Source organism: Alligator sinensis, unplaced genomic scaffold, assembly GCF_000455745.1.
Source record: "Alligator sinensis unplaced genomic scaffold, ASM45574v1 scaffold417_1, whole genome shotgun sequence".
NCBI classification, from domain to species: Eukaryota; Metazoa; Chordata; order Crocodylia; family Alligatoridae; genus Alligator; species Alligator sinensis.
Window position 1 is genome coordinate 102,865 of NW_005842433.1, and position 19,840 is coordinate 122,704.

General features: G+C 41.0%; 1 protein-coding gene across 5 annotated transcripts; it reads right to left on the bottom strand.

Moving 5' to 3' along the window:
• Positions 1–6: 6 nt before the first annotated feature.
• Positions 7–18,282, bottom strand: TNFAIP3 (TNF alpha induced protein 3). 5 transcript variants are annotated; one of them, XM_006030256.3, is made up of 9 exons: positions 18,208–18,282; positions 12,713–13,025; positions 8,285–8,475; positions 7,658–7,805; positions 7,238–7,408; positions 6,306–6,486; positions 4,734–5,653; positions 3,158–3,390; positions 7–1,655 (listed from the first exon to the last, which is right to left on the bottom strand). In XM_006030256.3, exons 2-9 carry the CDS (start codon positions 13,008–13,010, stop codon positions 1,371–1,373), a joined length of 2,427 nt encoding a protein of 808 aa, XP_006030318.1. In that variant the 5' UTR covers positions 13,011–13,025; positions 18,208–18,282; the 3' UTR covers positions 7–1,370. The 5 variants fall into 5 exon arrangements, with proteins under 5 accessions (XP_006030318.1, XP_014378512.1, XP_006030316.1 ...); XM_014523026.1 differs by lacking the exon at positions 18,208–18,282 and adding an exon at positions 17,583–17,608; XM_006030254.3 differs by lacking the exon at positions 18,208–18,282 and adding an exon at positions 16,698–16,724.
• Between the last annotated feature and the right edge of the window lie 1,558 nt (positions 18,283–19,840).

A 19,840-nucleotide genomic window follows, 5' to 3' on the forward strand; every position in this document is an offset into this window, starting at 1 on the left:
TTCCTGCTAGTGTGAATTCCTACCTCACCTTAAGATGAGGAGAGGTACAAACATGCAATCATTCAACATGGACAGCAATTGTGATCCACAGAGATGGCCGTTATTGCGTAGTTATTTTAAAATTCTTCTTTGCATTGTGGGAGAGAAGGGAACTAAAAACAATTTTAAGTGTAAATGAGTTCACAGCTGCAGGTCATGGGCCAGATCTCATGAGTATATTCAATAATATCAGACCCTGACACTAGAATGCAGAAACAGAAGAATCTGCTTCATCTGAACAAGTTGTCACAGCCTGAAGGGCAATAAATATCTGAGAAAACTGCAGTGTTGAATTAATCTGGGCTCAGTCCTGAGATCTGTCACACACCTTAACTTCCCAAGGCAGGAGTTGGTGGCAGTCGCCATGACACAGGAAGTACTCAGCAGAAAAATGAAGGAAGGAGAAGGAAGTTCAGAGACATCCATGCCTCCTTGATATCTGTGGTGATTCTTCCTACACCAAAGCAGAAAGAGGGCCAATTTGGCTTCAGAAGGCAGTCAGGGCAGCTTCTCCCATATGTGGTATGGACATTTCCTTGAACAAGATATGAGAAGGGGAGTTCAGGTCTCCCTCTAACCATGTTTGTAAATGATGCCAGTGGAGTTACCCACTGTCTTCCCTATTATTTGGGGATTTTTTTTTGGATTTTTTTGTTAATCAGTTAACTGATTAACTGAGGCAGACAAAATGGTTCTTTATTTCTGACTTCTTTTTGCAAGGCTGTGCAAATGTAGAACTGCATAGATGACCCTAAATGGTGCCCTGCTTTTGAGGAAGAAGGCAACTAAGCGGGAAAGCAAAAGCAAGTTTCTTCTAAAAAATCCCCATCTCATTTCACACCAACCTTCCATCAGCCTCTGCTGGAGAAAACCTCAAAAGGAGAGACCAGCCTCACGCAGAGAAAGGCTGATATATGATGCAGAACACCTCAAACATCACTCAGATTTCCTTGTCTTTTGCCTGATGAGTTCTGACCACATGCAGGGGATACGAGCAAAATGGCCAAGTTATCTTTATTCAAATAGTTCAAAATTATTCCTATCAAGTCCGAGAGGAGAAAGGTTTGAAGTCAGCATTAGAGGAGGATCTTCTGTGCGGAAAGCAAATGGCACTTCTCACTGTTTCTGTAAGTAGGCATTTATTCCCATCATTGGACATAAATATGTACAAAATCAGATAAATGTCCCCCCAAAGTCACACACACAGATATGCGTGTATTTTCAAATTGTTCAAGTGGACTTTGAGATGGCAGGATAATTATGTGTTTTGGACATAGCAGCATTTTAGCTAGGTACCAGCTGGTTTTGCTTCCTTTACCAGCTTTCCTCTACTAGCCATAGACTTGTTTGAACTGGTAGCATTCGTTGCAGTAGCCATTGCACTTGTTATTGCCATAATGATCACAGGCAGGGGCTCGGCAATGCTGTTTTGGAGGCTCTTCTGCAGCCAGTTCTCTAGGGCCCCTAGGTTGTCCTTCCTGACCGATGCGCTTGCATTCCTGACACAACTCGTCACTTCTGCAGGCTAAGTTGTTTCTACAAGAAGCTGTGGAGCATTTTTGCTTTTGGGTGCTACCCAGCGTCGTTCGTTGTAGATCTCTGTGCTGTCCGGTTCTCTGAAAAGGTTAAGAACAATGTCAGTTGCCACACTGGCAGCAAAGGCAGCTCTTGCTTGCTTTTGGCACTGCTCTGCTTTGTGTATTTAACCACCTCAGGGCCACTCAGCCTCAGCAAAGAACACTAGAGAAGAGGTTTTTGAGAATTTGCCTTTCAAAGTAGGGCAGCATATTTAAACACAAATGAGTAAGGCATTTTCACTTTCTAGGAAAAAGGCTAGCTGCTTCTGAGAATCCAGTGCAAGACAAAGTACTGAGCCTCTTCTGGGGCAGGATTTATCACAAAGAACCTTTAAAACCTCATTTCTCAGCAATGTTTTCTCTCTGAAAACTTTTAGCTTAAAAAAAATAGAATTCTTGCGTCTTGAAATGACTGTCAATTGTTTCTTATCCAATTAAAATGGGATGGGCATTCCTTCTCTCAAAGTGGCTTAGTGGCTGTAAGGTTAAGAAGATACAAGAATGCTATTTAGGAAGAGAAGTTCAAAGGCACTGGCCAACTTATACCCAGTGAATTTATAGGAGAACTGATAGGAATTCAACAGAAACAGGGTTAACGCAATACTGAGAACCAGTGTAATCCCACCCTGAATATTAATGAGTCAGGACTGACTCCTAAATATGCCATCCTTGATGTGTTGCAATAGACGTGTTGCAATTTTAGAAGCTATTAAACAGTTTAGCTGTTCTGCTTTTAATTGCCATATTTCAATTAAAATTTCAATCAAGTGTCACAGAGAAAAGTGTTCTGGTCTATGAATGCACCAAGGCTTTTTGTGATAATGGGACAATGGCTCTTACTGCACTGTCTGCAAAATATTTCTGTGGTTTCATCACTTAGAGTGCCTGTACATGAGTGCAGAGGCTGCTCCAATGCACTGTAACTACAGTGCGTTGAAGACAACTCAATTAATCGAGTCTGCTGGAGCATGGTAATTTGTATGCTCCAGCCATCCTCCACATCTTGTGTATCTGTGTCCCTGTGCCTCAAAATGGCGGCAGGGGTGCTTGAGCTAAAGCTTATCGAACAAGCTTTAGTTCAAGTGCCCCGCTGCCATTTTGAAGTGCAGGTACGCTGATACATGAGATGCTGTCGTGCTTTAATTAGAGCAGCTCTGAGAGACTTTTCTCTGTGAAACTTGAGACTTAATTGAAAAATGGCAATTAAAAGCAGAACTAAATTGTTTCACAGCTTCTAAAATGCTAATAAACTGCTTAACAGCTTCTTCTGCGAGCTTCTCTAAGTAAAGTGCTGCCTCCTCCACCCCCAGAGCATGTGTAAAAAAAGTGTAACACTGTATAAGAGAAAGGCTCTAGAACTCCTTGCTGTTGAATTTTGGCAGAAGTAGTAGCTTATGCAAAAATGTTTCTTTTTCTGAAAGTGGAGGCACAGTAATGTGGGGGATTTTCTATTATGTATTTTAACTCTTTCACAAAGATTTACTGCAGCAAAGCTTTTGGGGTTAAACACTAAGGGGAAAGGATTCCATAAGTACACTGACTTCAGATTGTCTCACTAGCTGCTCTTCCGTCCTCCTGGCTTCCTGGAATCGTTGATTCTGTGCTTCAATAAAACATTTCTGACAGTACCCTTCAAGCATAGTGCTGCCCAGGGTGCCACACTCTGGGCCCAGACAGGAAACTGTGTTATGGAACGTGGCAGCAGAGGTCCCAGTTTGGCCAGATGCAGGAGAACCCCTTGAAGATCTTCTCTGATGAAATACTATGGGATCACCTACATGACAATACAAGAAAAGAAAGGTTGTTCAAATAAGCCCAATGTTTTGGAGGATAGAAAAAGCGAAGAACAAATTTTCATAATCTATAAAATAAATCAACTAGCCCCACGTACTCAGAATTGATGCCCTCAGAATAACTGTGGCTACTAATATCTTATTATTTTGCCTTAAAATTAAAATCAGAGAAACTTTGCCTCTTTCACAGTGAAGAAAAACCAGAATGAAAACCTGAGCCTCCTAAAATGAAGAGTTCTGTAGCTGACTTAATCAGAGTTAAAATTTCAATGGAGGTCTCTCTCAATACATCCTAACTTTAATTTCAGCAGTATATTAAATAGCAAGTGGAAGCACAGATGGCCACCACTGAATAGGTTAAATGTTATTGGTTTATTAACTAATCTACATATACAGATTTTAAGTATCACATGCCATAATTGGAAAATGGATATTGTGAATGACAGCTGCTCCCTTATCTGATCTACCAGGGAATTTCCCTCACTTTGAATATCTCTAAAAAGTCTCAGACAGTACTCTCAGTAATGAGCTGGTCTTGAACAAAGATGGTTATACCCCTCTATATCCACCTTTCAGCTACTATTTTAAGAGTTCAGAGGAGTAACAAGCCAGACTGTATAGTAAGATTTATCTAAATAATACTGCTCCTATAAAGATGCGACTTCATGAATGCACAATACTAAGAATATGTTAAAGGCAAATTTTATTAAAAGTCTCTGAGTTTCATCCAAGCATACTCCCTGTAAAATAACAACTGATCTTTCAATATGTTACTTGTGCATCAAAACATTACTGAAATGGAATTTTAATAGGATTTTCAAAAATGCTCACTGTTTTTTGAAATTCTAACTCTTTTCCCACTGAAATCAACAGGAATTTTACAGGCAATTTCAATAGAAGCAGTTTTGAGACAACCCTGGGCATATCCAAACTTCCTCAGCGCCTCATGTGCATTTTCCACAATGCAAGTAATGTAGCTGCTTTAGGCCAGTGTTCGGACTGCAACACTTGTCCAAGAGAGTAAACCTATTAATGTATCCCACACTACTATAGCCACAGTACTTTTATTTTGAGGTAGTGTGCACAGCATTGAGACATACTTACTAAGTGCTTTTGAACCGACCCCCCCCGCAGCCATGTGCCATAGTTTACAGAACACTTATCACCCCAATATTCCCAAAATAATGTTGTTGCTTCACATTACTGGTGTTTTCCTACATTTGATAGGTAAATACCATCTTTTATTAAACCCTTTAACACCTGCATTTTCACAGATGTTGACCAGAGGCCAAAATGTTGTGGAACCAAAATTCTTTCTACTTACCTCTGTTTTCTCTGTACTCAAAGAAACAGAGTGTGCAAAAGCCTTTATTATGAGGAGTCCCAAAAAACTTGCAGCCAGGCTTTCTACACTGCTTACTTCCTTTCCTTTCCTCTGAAGTATGCCCTGCCTGAGGAAGCAGTGCTGAAGGCAGATCCTCCAGATTATTGCTGGGTGCTGCGCTACAGGAATGCTGAAGGAAGCTTTGTGATAGCTGTGCAGGATCAGATGCAGACCTTTGATGACATGTGGGCGGAAACCCAGAACTGCCATTTGAAGAATGCTCTGTAGTCCTTTTGAGGCAACTGCTGCAGAGGCCATTAAAAGTCCTGTGTGTCTTCTGAAGGCACATTTTACATGTCACAGTGTCTGCTGGTCTCAGGTTGTCCAAGTTATTACAAGGAGCAAGCTTTCTGGAACTGTTGTAACAGCGTTCACAGAGTCCGTTGTGTTGCACATTTAACGTGAAAGGACAGTCTGGAGTCCTGCATTTCATAGCAGTGGTTTCACTGTACAGAAAAATGCTTGGGACTCTTGGTGGTGCAGAACGAGGTCCTGTCACTGGTTCTTCAGATGTCCATCCTCCAGGCTCCCCCCTAGGTGAGCCTGATCCAACTGCCCTTGGTTTTTCGGTGACTGTTTTGGAGCTCTGCTTCCTTGGATTACTCCCCTGCTGCCTCCGCTCAAAGCACTCATGGCAATAGGGCTGGGTGTTCACAGACATAAAGAAGGGGCAGTTGGGAGTTTCACATTTCATCTCTACAAGAGAGAGCTGGGACAAGGTCAGGTCCTGTCTGATCCGGGAGCAGTTCTCCCTTCTGACAGGCTCAGTGTTTTCCTGCCATTTCTTGTACTCATGCTGTACCAACTGGAAGTAATCTTCCACGAGATTTATATCCCTGGGGAGGTTGCCTTCATCTAACCTGAAAGCCAGATAAAACACACCAGTCAGCAGCTAAACAGGACAAGTAGCAAAGGTGGTGGGACCATAAGCAACACTGGGCAGAAATGCAGATTTAATGGATGGGGAGATAATTACTACATATCCATGCTACTGATTTAAAAATTCATGTTGATAACCTATAGCTTAGAGCATAATAATTCAACAACTAGGTGTGTAGTCATGGTAAATGGAGCCCTTTAGACTCTAAATTTCAGTATAATCCTATTCTCAGAATCTGTGTCAATGCTTCTTGGTTCATAGTGTTTATCTGTTAGGAAAATTATTGCCAGGTTTTAAGGAGTGCGCTGATGTTAAAAAAATAAAAGCCAAAATTCATAGACTTCCTCTAAATTCAACATCTCCAAACTCAGATTCAAACTCAGGGATCTGACAGGCCCACCAGCCCGTTCTGGAGACAATTTCTACTTCTACGCTACTTGGCATATGTCAGTATATAAAAAATGGATGCTACTACCTCCAAAAGGGATGCTATTACTGAGAGTGATGTGACTTTACTGTGCATAAGGATGTATTTAAATGTGCACATTGCTAAGCAGGAAAGGAAAGATTGGATTCATTATCCTTCTAGCTTTAAAACAACCAGGATGGGGGAAGGAAAGAATGACACTCACTTTGCAGTATTAATTAAATGAGTTGTACCATGGTCCCAGCCTTGCACTGGAATTTCTATTACAGACAAGTAGTCTTTCAGCAGCTGCTCCTTTTCCCTCTCTTCTGCATCTGTCAGAAAGTGCACTTTCAAGTCTTCAAACTTGCCTCGCTCTTGACTGACCAATGGCACAGCCCGGATTTCTGTGGGAAAAACAAACGGATTAATGTGCTATTGGAACTAATGGGGATGACCATGAAATACAATATACAAGGAGGGTAACACCAATCTGTGTACTCTCCTGGAAGAAAAAACCATAATTATATCCTGCTTACCAAAGAGTGCAGATGGAACACAAATACTTCTTGGTACAAGCCAAGGGCTATTTGCACCATAAATATAATTGCAGTCACAGGCCAGGCTTTTTCAATGTCCTAGTAGTTATTTGTACTTCACGTGGACGAGATAGTAGTTTAGTTTCTTATACCTACTTATAGGACAATGCACTAATGTGGATCTAGGAATATGCTGTCCCATCCATGACAGATGAACATGCATACACACACGGCACGTGATTAAAGCCAGTGTGTAATAATAATAATAATAATCATCAGTACTTTGCAGCAATGGAGACGCTTCATCTCAGTACCATCTAGGTCAGCAACTAAATTGTTCTTTAGTAACAGTAGGTACTTTGGGTCGCACATATTAGTTTCTATTCAGGCATATACATATCAAGAACACCAAGCCAATATAACTTCTTAAAATGTTCACCTTCTGAAGGCTTTCTCAAGTATTTGAACAGAAATATCTCATTTACCTTCACTGTAATTTTAAAATGTGACTCTAGACAAGACTATATTTTGTTGGGATAAAAATGCTGTAGGAAGAGAGAAGGGAGCAAACACACAAATGTCCAAAACAGAGCAAAAACATAATTTAAAAAAGAAATACCTGGCCCACTGTCCTTCAGAGTCACCAGTGGTGTGAAGTGCATATTGTCATAGCCTAGGACAATGGGGTATCTGTAGCATTGTTCAGTGGGCCAAAGGAGAGGCAAGTAAATTCCACCAATGTGTAGAGGGGAAAAGCTTGAACCAGATTCCAAACTTCTCACCATTTTATCTGTTTCAGGAAGAAAAAAAAAAATAGTGTTACTAAGATCAAATGCCTTTCAAATATGGCACAAACATAATGTCTTTGTTTTTGGGTCTTAAAACTTCAGGGTACTAAACTGCAAGAAATAAACAATTTTGGAACACACCAGCAAGGAAAAAAAGAATGCTTCTTACAAAGATGTGTATACTGTACACATTAATGCACAGATGATCTTTAGTATTAGGGTATCAAAAGAAACTGGAATACAGGACTCACCAGCAAGAACAATGACTGGCCTTCTTAGGATGTTAACAAGGACAAATATATGGATTTCTTCTAGTGCATTATACTGAAGCCCATTTCGGGCCATAGACGTGTCTGGGGATGTCATTTTAATGAGGTTCTCCCATTCCTCTTCCCAGTTCTGAGGAAAGATTCAGTCACCGTTATAGCAGCAGCTTCATAGACATGTAAGCCAAAAAAATGTTAATCTTTTTCCTTTTTTTGCGAAGAACTTTTTCATGTTGTCCATCAACCTTTTTTACTTTCTTATAACTGGTTGCTATAATTGCTTTTCACCTGAGAGGTTCCATGGAGTTCCCTTGCAGCAAGGGAAGTTTAGGTTAGATATTAGGAAGAATTTTCTTACTGGAACAGGCTACTCAGAGAGGCGGTGGAAGCTCCATCCTTGGAGGTTTTTAAAACCTACTAGACAAAGCGTTGGCTGGGATGATCTAGTTGGGGATGGTCCTGCTTTGAGCAGGGGGGTGGACTAGATGACCTCCGGAGGTCCCTTCCAGCCCTTTCTATGATTCTATGGGGGAATCCAAACCCAAGCCAACTCAACCATGCCAACACTGCCAGGTCTTCCAAACACAACACCGTGAACCCAAGTTAGCTTACCCTCGTGTCATAGCATAGTCCTGTTTCTACAAATTCCTGGGATTTGATTGTCTCTCGCTGCCAACGGAGCTTAAAGTTACGTGTATCGATTTCCCTGAGTGCACTGAACAATGTTTTTCTCAAAACCAGGTCAACATCTTGAATACCCCACATGTACTGGGATGCAGCATGCATAAGGCAATTACCGTCACCTATAGAAAAGATAATGATTATTTTTTTTTAAAGAAATCTTGTTTTACGAATTAACACAAAAAGAGCAGCTGGTCCATTAAACACAGTGAACATGTGCCATTGCACATGCTTCAGATCCAATCATGCATTCCTCTCAGATACTCTCACCAATCAGGCTCTTAGACAAGAGATTACAGCTGCCTTCTCTAAACCTAGAGAGGGGGCAGGCTGCCTCACCACCACCTGTCTCCTTACCAGTTGCCTTCCTGCTCAATACAGGAGTCAGGCTGTGGCTGGGAGATATAAATTACACCTTCTCAGCTCCCATTTTGATAAATATGGCTCACTACATTTAACACCGACTGAAAAGGAGATGTAAAAGTATAGTCATTCTACATAAACTAAGTTTTTGGTTGTCTGGCAAATGCTTCATGGACAACTCCATTTGTCTTCAAAGGATAAAAGAAACATTTGAACAAAACTATAATGCTTGTGAGAATTAATTACACAAATTAAATACTTAGGTAGATTTCCTTGCCTACTCCACAAGTGGGGTTTATACTTGTTTAACAGGCAACAGAAGACACGGATTGAAAATGTACATGTCAATTCTGGAGCTTTGGCCAAGACTAGAACAGAGGAGGCCAAGTGGCACTGCAGTCACACTATGCTTTTGCTTTGCTGTCTGACAGAGGACTCATAGAAGAAAGCAAAAGGGAAGTAATGGGTGATCTTGGAGTTTTCTAGGGCATCTGTTGCCCAACTATTGAACATATTGCTTAATGTCAAGATGGCAAAAAAAAAATCAGAGCACTGTTTCTTTTTGAAAGATGGAGTAAAAACAACAGGCACCAATGCAATAATTTGATCTTCATTAACATAGCTTCTTCCATGCAAGGATATCAAATGACTTTACAAATATGAATGAACTAAAGGTCATAGCTCCAGAGGATTATCATCCCATCTGACAGATGGGAAAACTGAGGATTCATTAGTGCAGTGATCTGCCTGAGTTTTAGCACAGGAAGAATGTCAAAAGCTGGGAACAAAATTCACATCTTTTGAAGCCAAAATTCCCAAGCTAAAGCCACATACCCTTTTCTTTCTCCCCAGTGATACAGTGAAAGGGAGATGCAAAAGAATCATTCTTGGACACCTCCCCGATTCAAAGTTAATCCTTTTCATTACTGTAGGAGTACTTAAGTCATCTGAAGTTGTGGAAGCACATTTTATTTCCATACACTCTAACATTAGAAGCAGGGTAACAACCACTAAGAGGCTTTGCTTGTGGTAATTAAAAACACCCAAACAAACCTAAAGATACCAACAAGAAATTTTTAGTTTATCATTAAACCTATCAGTTTGCTATGTACAATAGAAGTTTCAGTAGAAGAACCCTTTATGATCATGTTCACTGCATTTCTAATTAATCTTTTTTATTGGAGGTTTTTGAAAATGGATAAATGCTGGATGCCTGTCCAGGATGGCTTAAGAACAGTGTGCCCTGCATTTATGCAGGAGGTCTGTGCTACATGACCCTTGAGAGTTCCTATGATTCTATGAAATCACCAAAACTATTTTTTCCCTTTCTGGCTTAATCAGAGTTAAATTCACTGCAGTACCCACAGTTTGCAAAGGCCACCGCTTAAAAGTACTTCTTTTTCTATTTTGCTGCATAAATTCAGGTCCTTTGCAATGCAATTCTGATTTCCTAAACTTCTCCTACCAATTCTCATAAAAAAAAAAACAAACGAACAAAAAACAAGCAATAAACTTGAAATCAAGAAAACCAGAGAATACTGCATGGGATTAAATGGAAGTTGTTTTATTTCCAAACAAAAAAAGTATGACAAAATAACAGGGCAATTATAATACTTCTGCAAAAACTATAGCAAAGATAAGATTTTTTTTCTTGCAACCCTTATTTTCAGTTCTTTATTGAGAACCACTACTATAAAATTCCTTATGCAGCACTTGGAATTCCCCAGTGCTATTTGACTAGCAGTTGAGCAACAGTTGTACTTTTTGTTCTGATGTGTATACATTTGAATTGTGAAGTATACACTGGACTTTCCAAGTGGGTGTGGCTTGCCTGAGCTGGATTGAGCGTCTATTCATTATACAAGTGAAATCTCCACAGCCAATAGATGCTGGAATCTTTTTTTTTTTTTGCCTTGGTTTCAATTTTTATACCTCCTACTCCCTTCCTCATTTACTCCATTCACATCTCCTCAAACAAACATATTGTGAATCACCAGATGTCAAGAAATTATTGTAAAAAGTCATGTCCATATTAGGTAAAGTCCACATTAGCAAAATCCTGCAAGAATCATTTGTTGCCTCTGCTCTCAAAACTTGAAAATGTTCATGGAAAAAGCAGCAGTTTCCGAAAAGCAAATCCTTCTGACCAAAAGACAATAAAAAAACCCCATTCTCTTTACATCCACACATTAAGGAACCAAATTCTTTCTGAAAAGTTCTCTTCTGGTGCCACATTAAAAAAAAGTAAATACAAAACCAACAAAAAATACTCTATTCATGAATCCTTAAATAACATTGTTTCCTCGGCTGTTTCCTGCAAGTTCTTTTCTCTATTTTTGATAACCTATTCCTCCCAGTATACACTGTTTTCTTTTTTCTCTTGCAAAGTTCCTGCGGTTTATGCAAAGTCACCACAACACAAAAGGTAACTAGAGGCATCCCTTCTTCACACTAGTCTTTTCAGCCCCTCATAATCTGGGAGTAGTGAAGTCAAACAAACAAAAACCATACAAAAATTACTTTTCAGCACTGTGTACGGAACACCCATACATGTGTAGTCAGCAAGTTCCAGATCCATAAAACACTACATTAATTTTTTGAAATTATGTCCTCCAGTCGTGACACAGCCCTTAAAGCATACTGCTTGATGGCTGTGTTACTGTCATTAGTGTGGTGCTGCACTGCAATGTCAGTGACAGCTAGACAAGTGATCCTAATCGTTTTAGGGACAGCCAAATAGATTATACATTTTCCTTAAGAAATTTGTTAATAATGAAAGGGTTTGAAAATACACCACTAGCAAGAATATTACTTCCTTAATGCTGGCAAAGTGGTGTATGTGCTCACTACAACCTTGCTCTGCTAAGAAGTTCTAAGTGTGTGGCCCCACTGATGTGCTTGGAGGTCCAGAGGCAAGGCCAGCAACCAAACATGGAAACCATTGCAGGACTGGGGGATCTACGACTCTTAGAGATATACAGACATGCAGAGATATACAGATATTATTCATAGTCCTGTTAGCTACTGTGAGATTGCACTTCTATTGTTAGGGTTAAAGTTGTCTTTGAAAAACAGAATCATATGTAAGAAGACTAGTGTTAATGACATATCGCAGAAGTTGAAAGAACAAAATATGAACCAGGAAGACAAGAGAAATGTGTGTATGTGTGTGTACAGAAAGAACATGTTTGCAAAACATGCTATGCTCTGGAGTTCACACGCTCATATAGACTAGCACTCACTGATAGCCAATTCAAATGTGTGCCCTCTTCAAATCTTTGCACTCTGTCCCCATAATCTATTGCCTCTGCTCTATGACACACATTCACAAACTATCTAACAAATCATCCCCAAGGCCCTAAAATGAAACATGATATTACAAGCAATACCACATGCTACTTTCCTTTAACTCTCGTTTAAAACCAAGGGGTAACTTACACTTCTTGATACTTGCACAAAAGTGTCATGAATACAAAGGGGAGTTATGCGCAAGTGCTGGGAGAAGACAGGCTGTTTACCCCAGAAAGCAATTCAGTATTAGCTTAATCAGGAACTGATTCCACAGCCAGAAAGCATAGTTCCTAAAGGTTGGAAATCCAAGATGCTCCAAATGATACAGTACTTACGACACTAGGAAATCATTAGCAGCTGTGTCCACCCTACAAATTACAATGCTAAGAGGTCATAATAATTCACAAACTTCTGTTATACAACTTATGGAGACTGACCCATTTATATATGCTACCCTAAGCACTATTTGATTCTGTGAGGAATTTGGGTTCATTCAGCAACATGTCAGAGGCAGCCAACATATTTGGAATCAGGACCTTGGAAACTGATTTACGGTCTTCATAGGCACAGATACAGACATGTATATGGTACTTTACTATACCCTTTCTAGTATCAATTAATGCAAATTAATATACCATTAACACAACATACTAATTTTCACTACCCTAGCCTAATACCAGTGCAATGACAGTATGCATAACTTACCATTGGTCTTTAATGGCACAAGTTTCCTAACTTCCATGCACCAATTCAGCTTTTTCTGATGTTCCAGTGATACCTGGGTGGCTCGGTCAATCAGAGCTTTCTGAAGTATCTCCCGAAATGGAGGCGAAAACTGGCACATTCTGAACATTTCAATTGTGTATCTGTGCATAGTTTTAAAGTGATGAATTATTCCATCGGGTGGTCTGACAAGATCTTCAGGAGTTCTCTCCCTAATCTTCACAGCCTTCAGCATATTGCTCAGATATAAAGCTTGAGGAAGAACTTGTTGGCCAGTCATTTTCCTAGAAGAAATCTGAAAGGAGAAAACAAAGAATTGTTTTATTCACCTTAAATGTACATAAACTGAGACCTCATTTATATGAAGATTTAGAATTCAAATTCTTTGCAGCAGAAAACTGTGTCATACCTTTAAAAAGTACATCACCTACTCTGAGAATTACATAAATAATAATAAAATCTCTACCCAGAAAGCTCTTAGAATTATTCAGGTACTGATTCTGAAGAGCTAATCCCAGTCATTTTTAATTCTGCCTTCCTCTTTATACTGAAGAGAATTTGCTCATAACGAATCAAGGAAATTGCATCATCATAAAAAAAAAAAAAGTTTACATAGAAATGAGGCAGAGAAGGACAGATTAACATTACCAGAGTCTTGTCTAATCTATTAGATACTTGCGTAATCTCCAGTGAACCCAAAAAATTCTCAGTACCCTTCAAATTTCCAATTTGATGACATACCAGAGAAAGCAGATTATGTACCACTTCAGATTTGCAAATGAGTAGCAGACCATGCATAAACCACTAGGACACACAGAACAATATTAAAATGGTGCTCGGACACCTTGAACAGTTATACATTATGTTAGCATCTGTCCCACACTTAAGGTTAGTTAAAAAATGTTATGTCCAAAGATAACCAGGTAAAAAAGGAAAAAAATGCTAACAAGCTTTTGGCATTGAATAAGAAAGGGATGTGATAGGAATGTTCCTTAACCCTAAAATTACTGCACACAAGTTTGTGCAGGTGTGCGTGGGGGTGCAAAACTAGAAGCCCATTATTACTCAATAGTAGATCAACATATCTGAGGAACCATTTCCACTTTGCTGAAAAACCCCATTATTTTCCCTCTGTAGGCACGTAATGCCCACTCCTATTTGTCCCTTCCTCAACACCTTTAGCCTCACTAGAGAAGCTGAGGAGAACAAAAATCTACAGACAAAACTGGTGTTTCATTGAGGTTCAGAGGCTTCACACCTGTTCTGTACAAATCAGACAATTCATAGTGTTAGGCTAGGGCAAAACATGGACACAGAATCTCCACGATTAGACTCCCAGACACTAGATAATACAAGTAATAATATAGACATGCATACACTTTCATCAGTTCCCTCCACAATACCCACAAGCAGTGGCCTGTGCAGAATATTGAAAACAGACCATATAGAAAGGTTGGACTGGAGACAACAAAAAAGAAAGTACCCATAATTCAAGACTATTCATTTTTAAAAATGAACTCTTTTTTATGAATGTAGATGCATCTATATCTTAATCGCTTCAGAATGCAGCAGGTCTTTTTCCACTAATTCGGGAATATAATGCCTACTGAAGCCAATACTAATTTTGGGCCAAACATAATCTATTTTAGGTATAGAGGAGCTACAGACAACTGAAAGCTGAACCTCATTTAATTGTCAGAAAATTGTCCTTTTTAGTGAAGAAAAGCCTGGAGGCCACAGGGTATGTAGAAGAAAAGGTAGGGTAGTCTTACAAATTAATCAGAAAGGCAGTTCCCAATCTACTAAAGCAGGAGGAATGTGTTTTGTGAAGGACCACCACCTCCACACACCTCTATGGACCTCCCTCTCCCCTTAGAGGTATGACTAGTACAATCCTTCTACAGGTAGCAGATACAGAAGGGACTCCCCTAGTTAATGCTTCCCCAAGCTACCCAGGCCTAGAGCTACCTTTACATCCCCTTCTAAGAACCTGTTAATGCAAAACCCACACTGAGCACCCTTAGAAGAGGCGTCTTGGGAGGAGGTGGTGAAGCAACAGATACTAAAAAAAGAGTATACCACAGTTCTGCTCACCCAGGGAAAGCTCCGTCTGCTGAAAATCTTCTTATATGAAGAGTATAATCTACTCATAAAAGTGGGGAATGGCAGGCCAATTGTGGCTTTTACATCTTAGAACAGGGATGGCCAACCAGCAGCATGTGCCCCATACGCGGCACAGGCAGCCTCCACGTGTGGTATGCAGTGGATCAGACAGGGAACAGGAAACACAGTAACAAAGAGGGCAGGGAACAGAAAGCAGAGCAGCAGATCAGGTAGGGAGCACAGGGCAGGAAGCAGAAAGCAAAGCAGCAAAGCAAACAGGGGAAGAGAATTGGAGTAGCACTTGGGAGGGGTGCACAAATAATTTGTGGCATATCTGCCATAAAGGTTGCCACCCCATCTTAGAATATCTGAAGAAAGTACCTTTTATTAGGAAAGACTGCATATAACTATGAGCACAGTAGGGGATATTTCTACACTGGATACATTTATTAAAAAGATAACTAAATCCTTTTCTATCATGCCTGCTCTACCAGCCAGGCTACAAGTATTTTCCATGTAATGCTACTTTTTAACTAATGGGAAAAGAAATACAAAATAAATACTACAGAAAAATGTCAGCAGTATAGGATACCATGTCAGCAGTACATTTCCTTGCCCTCTTCTCCAATCCATGCAATTCTTATGCAAGTAGACTCATTGATTAATGGGATTTTATGTATAAATAAGGGAAACTCATATGATTAAAGTGGTGTAGGAATGGCCCCTAAACTAAGTGGTTCTTTCCACTATTAAGCAAGAACGGAACACCCAATCTACTTAGCTATACAGAATGCTAATTAAACCTGTACATAATTCAACAGTAAATTCCACTTTTCTAATAATTAAAAAGGCATCCTTTCCCCACCCTACCCTCCTTATACTTGGAAGCTATTGTCTCTGTCACTTACAATTAGCATTAATTTAGAAAAACCTTTTAAATGTGACAACCAATAGGAAACAAATTTCCACCTAGATAAGTAAATTCTGCAGGTTCTCAAAACAATTTTAACTGAGCCATCTGTAAGAACTTTAGGAAAAGGAGGAGAATGCCTATGTAACAGTCTTGATGCATGATAATCTTTCCTATTCATGTACTTGCTAGATATTTTAGTCTAGTGCTTTGGGAGACCTGGGTCCTATTCTCAGACCTACCTGTGTCTCCAGAGTGACTTTGGGCATCTGCAAAATGGGGACAATGATACTAATCTCCTTGGAAAAGTGATATATCATGTCGTTCATTAGCAGTTGTCACAGAACAGTTAGATATTATCATTATAAGGGCAATCTTGCCAAATACTATGCACCTTCCACTCCTATTGACTTTGTGGGACTGCACTGGTTTTGGATCATTAAGCACAAAGTCAACGTTTAACCAAAATAAACAAACGTAAAAATGATAGGAGTTGAGGGCATTCAACAGGTCACAGAAGGCTACTGGCATCTCGATGGACCTGACTTTTCGCACATATGCATATAAGAAACAAATGAGTAGTTATAATTCATCTAACAGATTTAAGGGAGCTGGTTTCAAAGGAAAAAAAGATTGTTGGCTGAAGTGAGTAATAATTGTAAGGCTTAACTCAGATCCTCAGTATACTAGAGAAACCAGGAAAAAAAAGCCTTGCTGGGCCACTGGATGGGCCCAAGTGCCAGTGCTAGTCCAGAGAAAGCACCAGTTCACTGTCTATTGAGAAATTTCTAAAAGCCTCTGACTACTGTAATTCTGACTTTTTTTCACTGTTTTCCAAAATACAGTAGTACCCCAAATTGTCATTGCTTATATTGAGTTAGCATATCTCATTTTCATGAAGTATGACAATGAACTTTATAGCAAGGACAGAACACTGCACATAGCCAGGCACACCTCAACAGTCATGCTTCCATTTCTCTTATTCTTATTTATTCTGTGTTCTCTTATCCTTTCTTGCTACCATACTGTATGCAAGTGTTAATTAACCAGTATTTATAAAGCACAAGTTAATTTTTGGCAACTTCCACTACAAGTGCTCAGATAGAAGGTGCAGCTGACAGAGATTCTGATTTTAAAATGATCCCATATCACATGATAGCAGCAACATTAAAAAACAAACAAACCACTCAGGCCAATTAAGCAGGTTGCTCTCACACACTAATCTATTGCTGCAAGACTTCAGTAGAACAGTGCCTGACATGGCCAGGGATTCAGCAATCCCATCATGCAAGCCTGACCAGCCATTTAAACAGCAATTGGAAATGGGCCCAGAGAGGGTGTTTTCTTCTAAATTTCCCCACTGTTGCAATGTAGCAATGGTGGGAACACTAGTGTACAGATGAGTGACATTCATATCAGCCAGCATTGAACACAGCACAATGCTGGTTCAAATGAAAGAAGGTAGATTTACACCTTGTAGACTAACTAAATAATAAATATATATAATAGCATGAACTTCCATGATCTCAAGCTCACTTCATCAAATGCTATGAAAGGATAAGCATGGAGCAATGTATAAAATGGAGACAGTGCTTGGAATACAAAAGGCAGGAAGAGGAGGAGGACAGAGAGACTGAGGCCATGCTGGAAGAGGCAAACAAGCAAGCAATAAATAAAACCATGGGAACAAAGTCACAAAACCTAATCCAGGTAATGGGATAAGAATCCTTGGTCCCTGTTTAAACCACACTTAACAGAATCCAGTCTGAAGATGATGTCTTGCTCTGCAATTTTTTGTTCAAATTGTTTTTTAAAGTTGTGCTGCTTAAAAACAGTTACCCTGAGGTCAGTGATAGAAGGTCTTGGGAGGCTGACCTGTTCTGCCACAAGTCCGAGTGCCTTTCTGGAGCTGATGTCTGGTCAGTGTTCATTCATTCTTACACATACAGATCAGCCTGCCTGTCCAATGTAGCTAGCAAAGGGGCACGATAAGCAGGTAATGGTAATGATGTTGGCAGAGGTGCAAGGGAATGAACCTGGGTGTTATTATCTGTGCTATTCAGTCCTGTGATGTGGTCTGTATTAATGAGGAGGCACAGCTGCCAGTCTATACATTGGATTCTTTTGTGTAAGAATGAATGATCATCAAACATGTTTGTCCTTACACAATATCTGATGAAGTGAACTTGAGCTTACAAAAAGCTTATGCTGCTTATCTGATTTAGTCTAGAAGATGCAAATCTACCCTGCGTTCTGCCTAACATCAGACTAACATGGCTAAATACCTTTTTCAAATGCTGAAGGCAGCCTATCTTCCCCAAGGCTGAGGACACACAACACATGAGAATAATTTACCCCTGATTTCAGTCTACAGGCATCAGGCTGGCCCACAGCAGGCCATATTATGATCCCTAGTCACTAGGTAGCAAGAGAGTGGGTTTGCATCCAACAAAGAGCAACTTACTGCAGATAAAGGGAGTAGTTAGTACCCCAGATACTCTTCACTTCTGGAGATGTGAATGCTGCCTGGAGTGGAACATCTTACTCCTCTGTTGTAAGGGTCTGTGTCATGTTAATACAGACTACAGGCATCTTAGTCTGAGCTCTGCCTGCTCTGTGTCTGCACCCCTCCCACTTTAAGCAGCAAGGAATCTGCACAAAACTGATTCCCACTGTGGCCAATGCTGTAACAGCCCACCCACTTCTCAGCCACCTCCAGTGTACAATGACCCCTGCCCCTCTCCTTTTTTATACCTGTCAGGATGGGGATGGATACTAAGCCTTCTGAACCACCTTAAAAAAAAAAACCACCCAGAGCAATGGGGGTTTCAATGAGGGGTTATGAGTTACATAACTCACAGATGGCCTGGGTGGAGTATGTGTATGTGTGGGTGCGAGTGCCCATTCTGCACGTCCTGTGTATTCTGTGTGTGTCCATCCTGTTTATTCTGTGTCCATTTTGCGTGTCCTGTCTGTCCATCTTATGTGTGTCCTGTGTTTTGTGTATGGCTGCCCTGTGTGTGTCCCTGCATCCATCCTGTTTATTCAGTTTGTGTCCATCCTGTGTGTCCTGTGTATATCCATCCTGTGTGTGTCCCTGTGTCCATCCTGTTTATTCAGTCTGTGTCCATCCTGTGCATCCTGTGTCTTTCCCACATTTTTCCTATGCATCTGCGTGTCCATCCTGGGGGGTCTGTCCTGTGTACGTCTGTCCTGGTGTCCACCCTGTTTATTCTGCGTGTCTGTCCTGTGCCTGTCCCATGTGTGTCTGTCCTGTGTATCTCTCTCCTGTGTGTGGCCCTGTCCATTCCGTGCACCCTGTGTCTGTCCCATGTTTTTCCTGTCTGTCCATTCTGGGCATCTGTCCTGCGCGTGCCAGTACTGGTGTCCATCCTGTTTATTCTGTCGGTGTCTGTCCTTGTGCCTGTCCCACGTGCATGACTGTCCTACATGTGTCCCTGTCCATTCTGTGTCCTGTGTCTGCCACACATTTTTCCTTGTGTCCATCCTAGGTGTCCGGCCTGTGCCTGTCCCGTGTGTGTCTGTCCTATATGTGTCCCTGTCCATTCTGTGCATCATCCATCTGCCCCATGTTTCTCCTGTGCGTCTTTGTGTCCACCCTGCGTATTTCTGTCATGTGTGTCCCTGTCCATTCTGTGCGTCTGTGTCTGCCACACGTTTTTCCTTTGTGTCCATCCTAGATGTCCGTCCTCTTTATTCTGAGGGCGTCTGTCTCATGTGTACGTCTGTCCTACGTGTGTCCCTGTCCATTCTGTGCATCCTCCGTCCGTCCTGCGTATGTCTGCCACGCATTTTTCCTTTGTGCCCATCCCAGGTGTCTGCCCCGTTTCCTCTGCGGGTGTCCGTCCTGCGCGTGTCCCGGTCGGTTCCGTGCATCCTGCGTCTGCCCGGTGTTTTTCTCCGTGCGCCCACCGTGGTGCGTGGCCGAGCCGCGCCCCGGACCCGCGAACCCGCGCACAATGAACGTTCCAGGGACAAAGGCGGCCCCGTGCCCCTTCCCCCCGCACCAGCCCCGGAGCAGCGGCGCCCTCACCTCACCTCACCTCACCTCGGCTCCGGCTCGCGCTCCCGGGCGG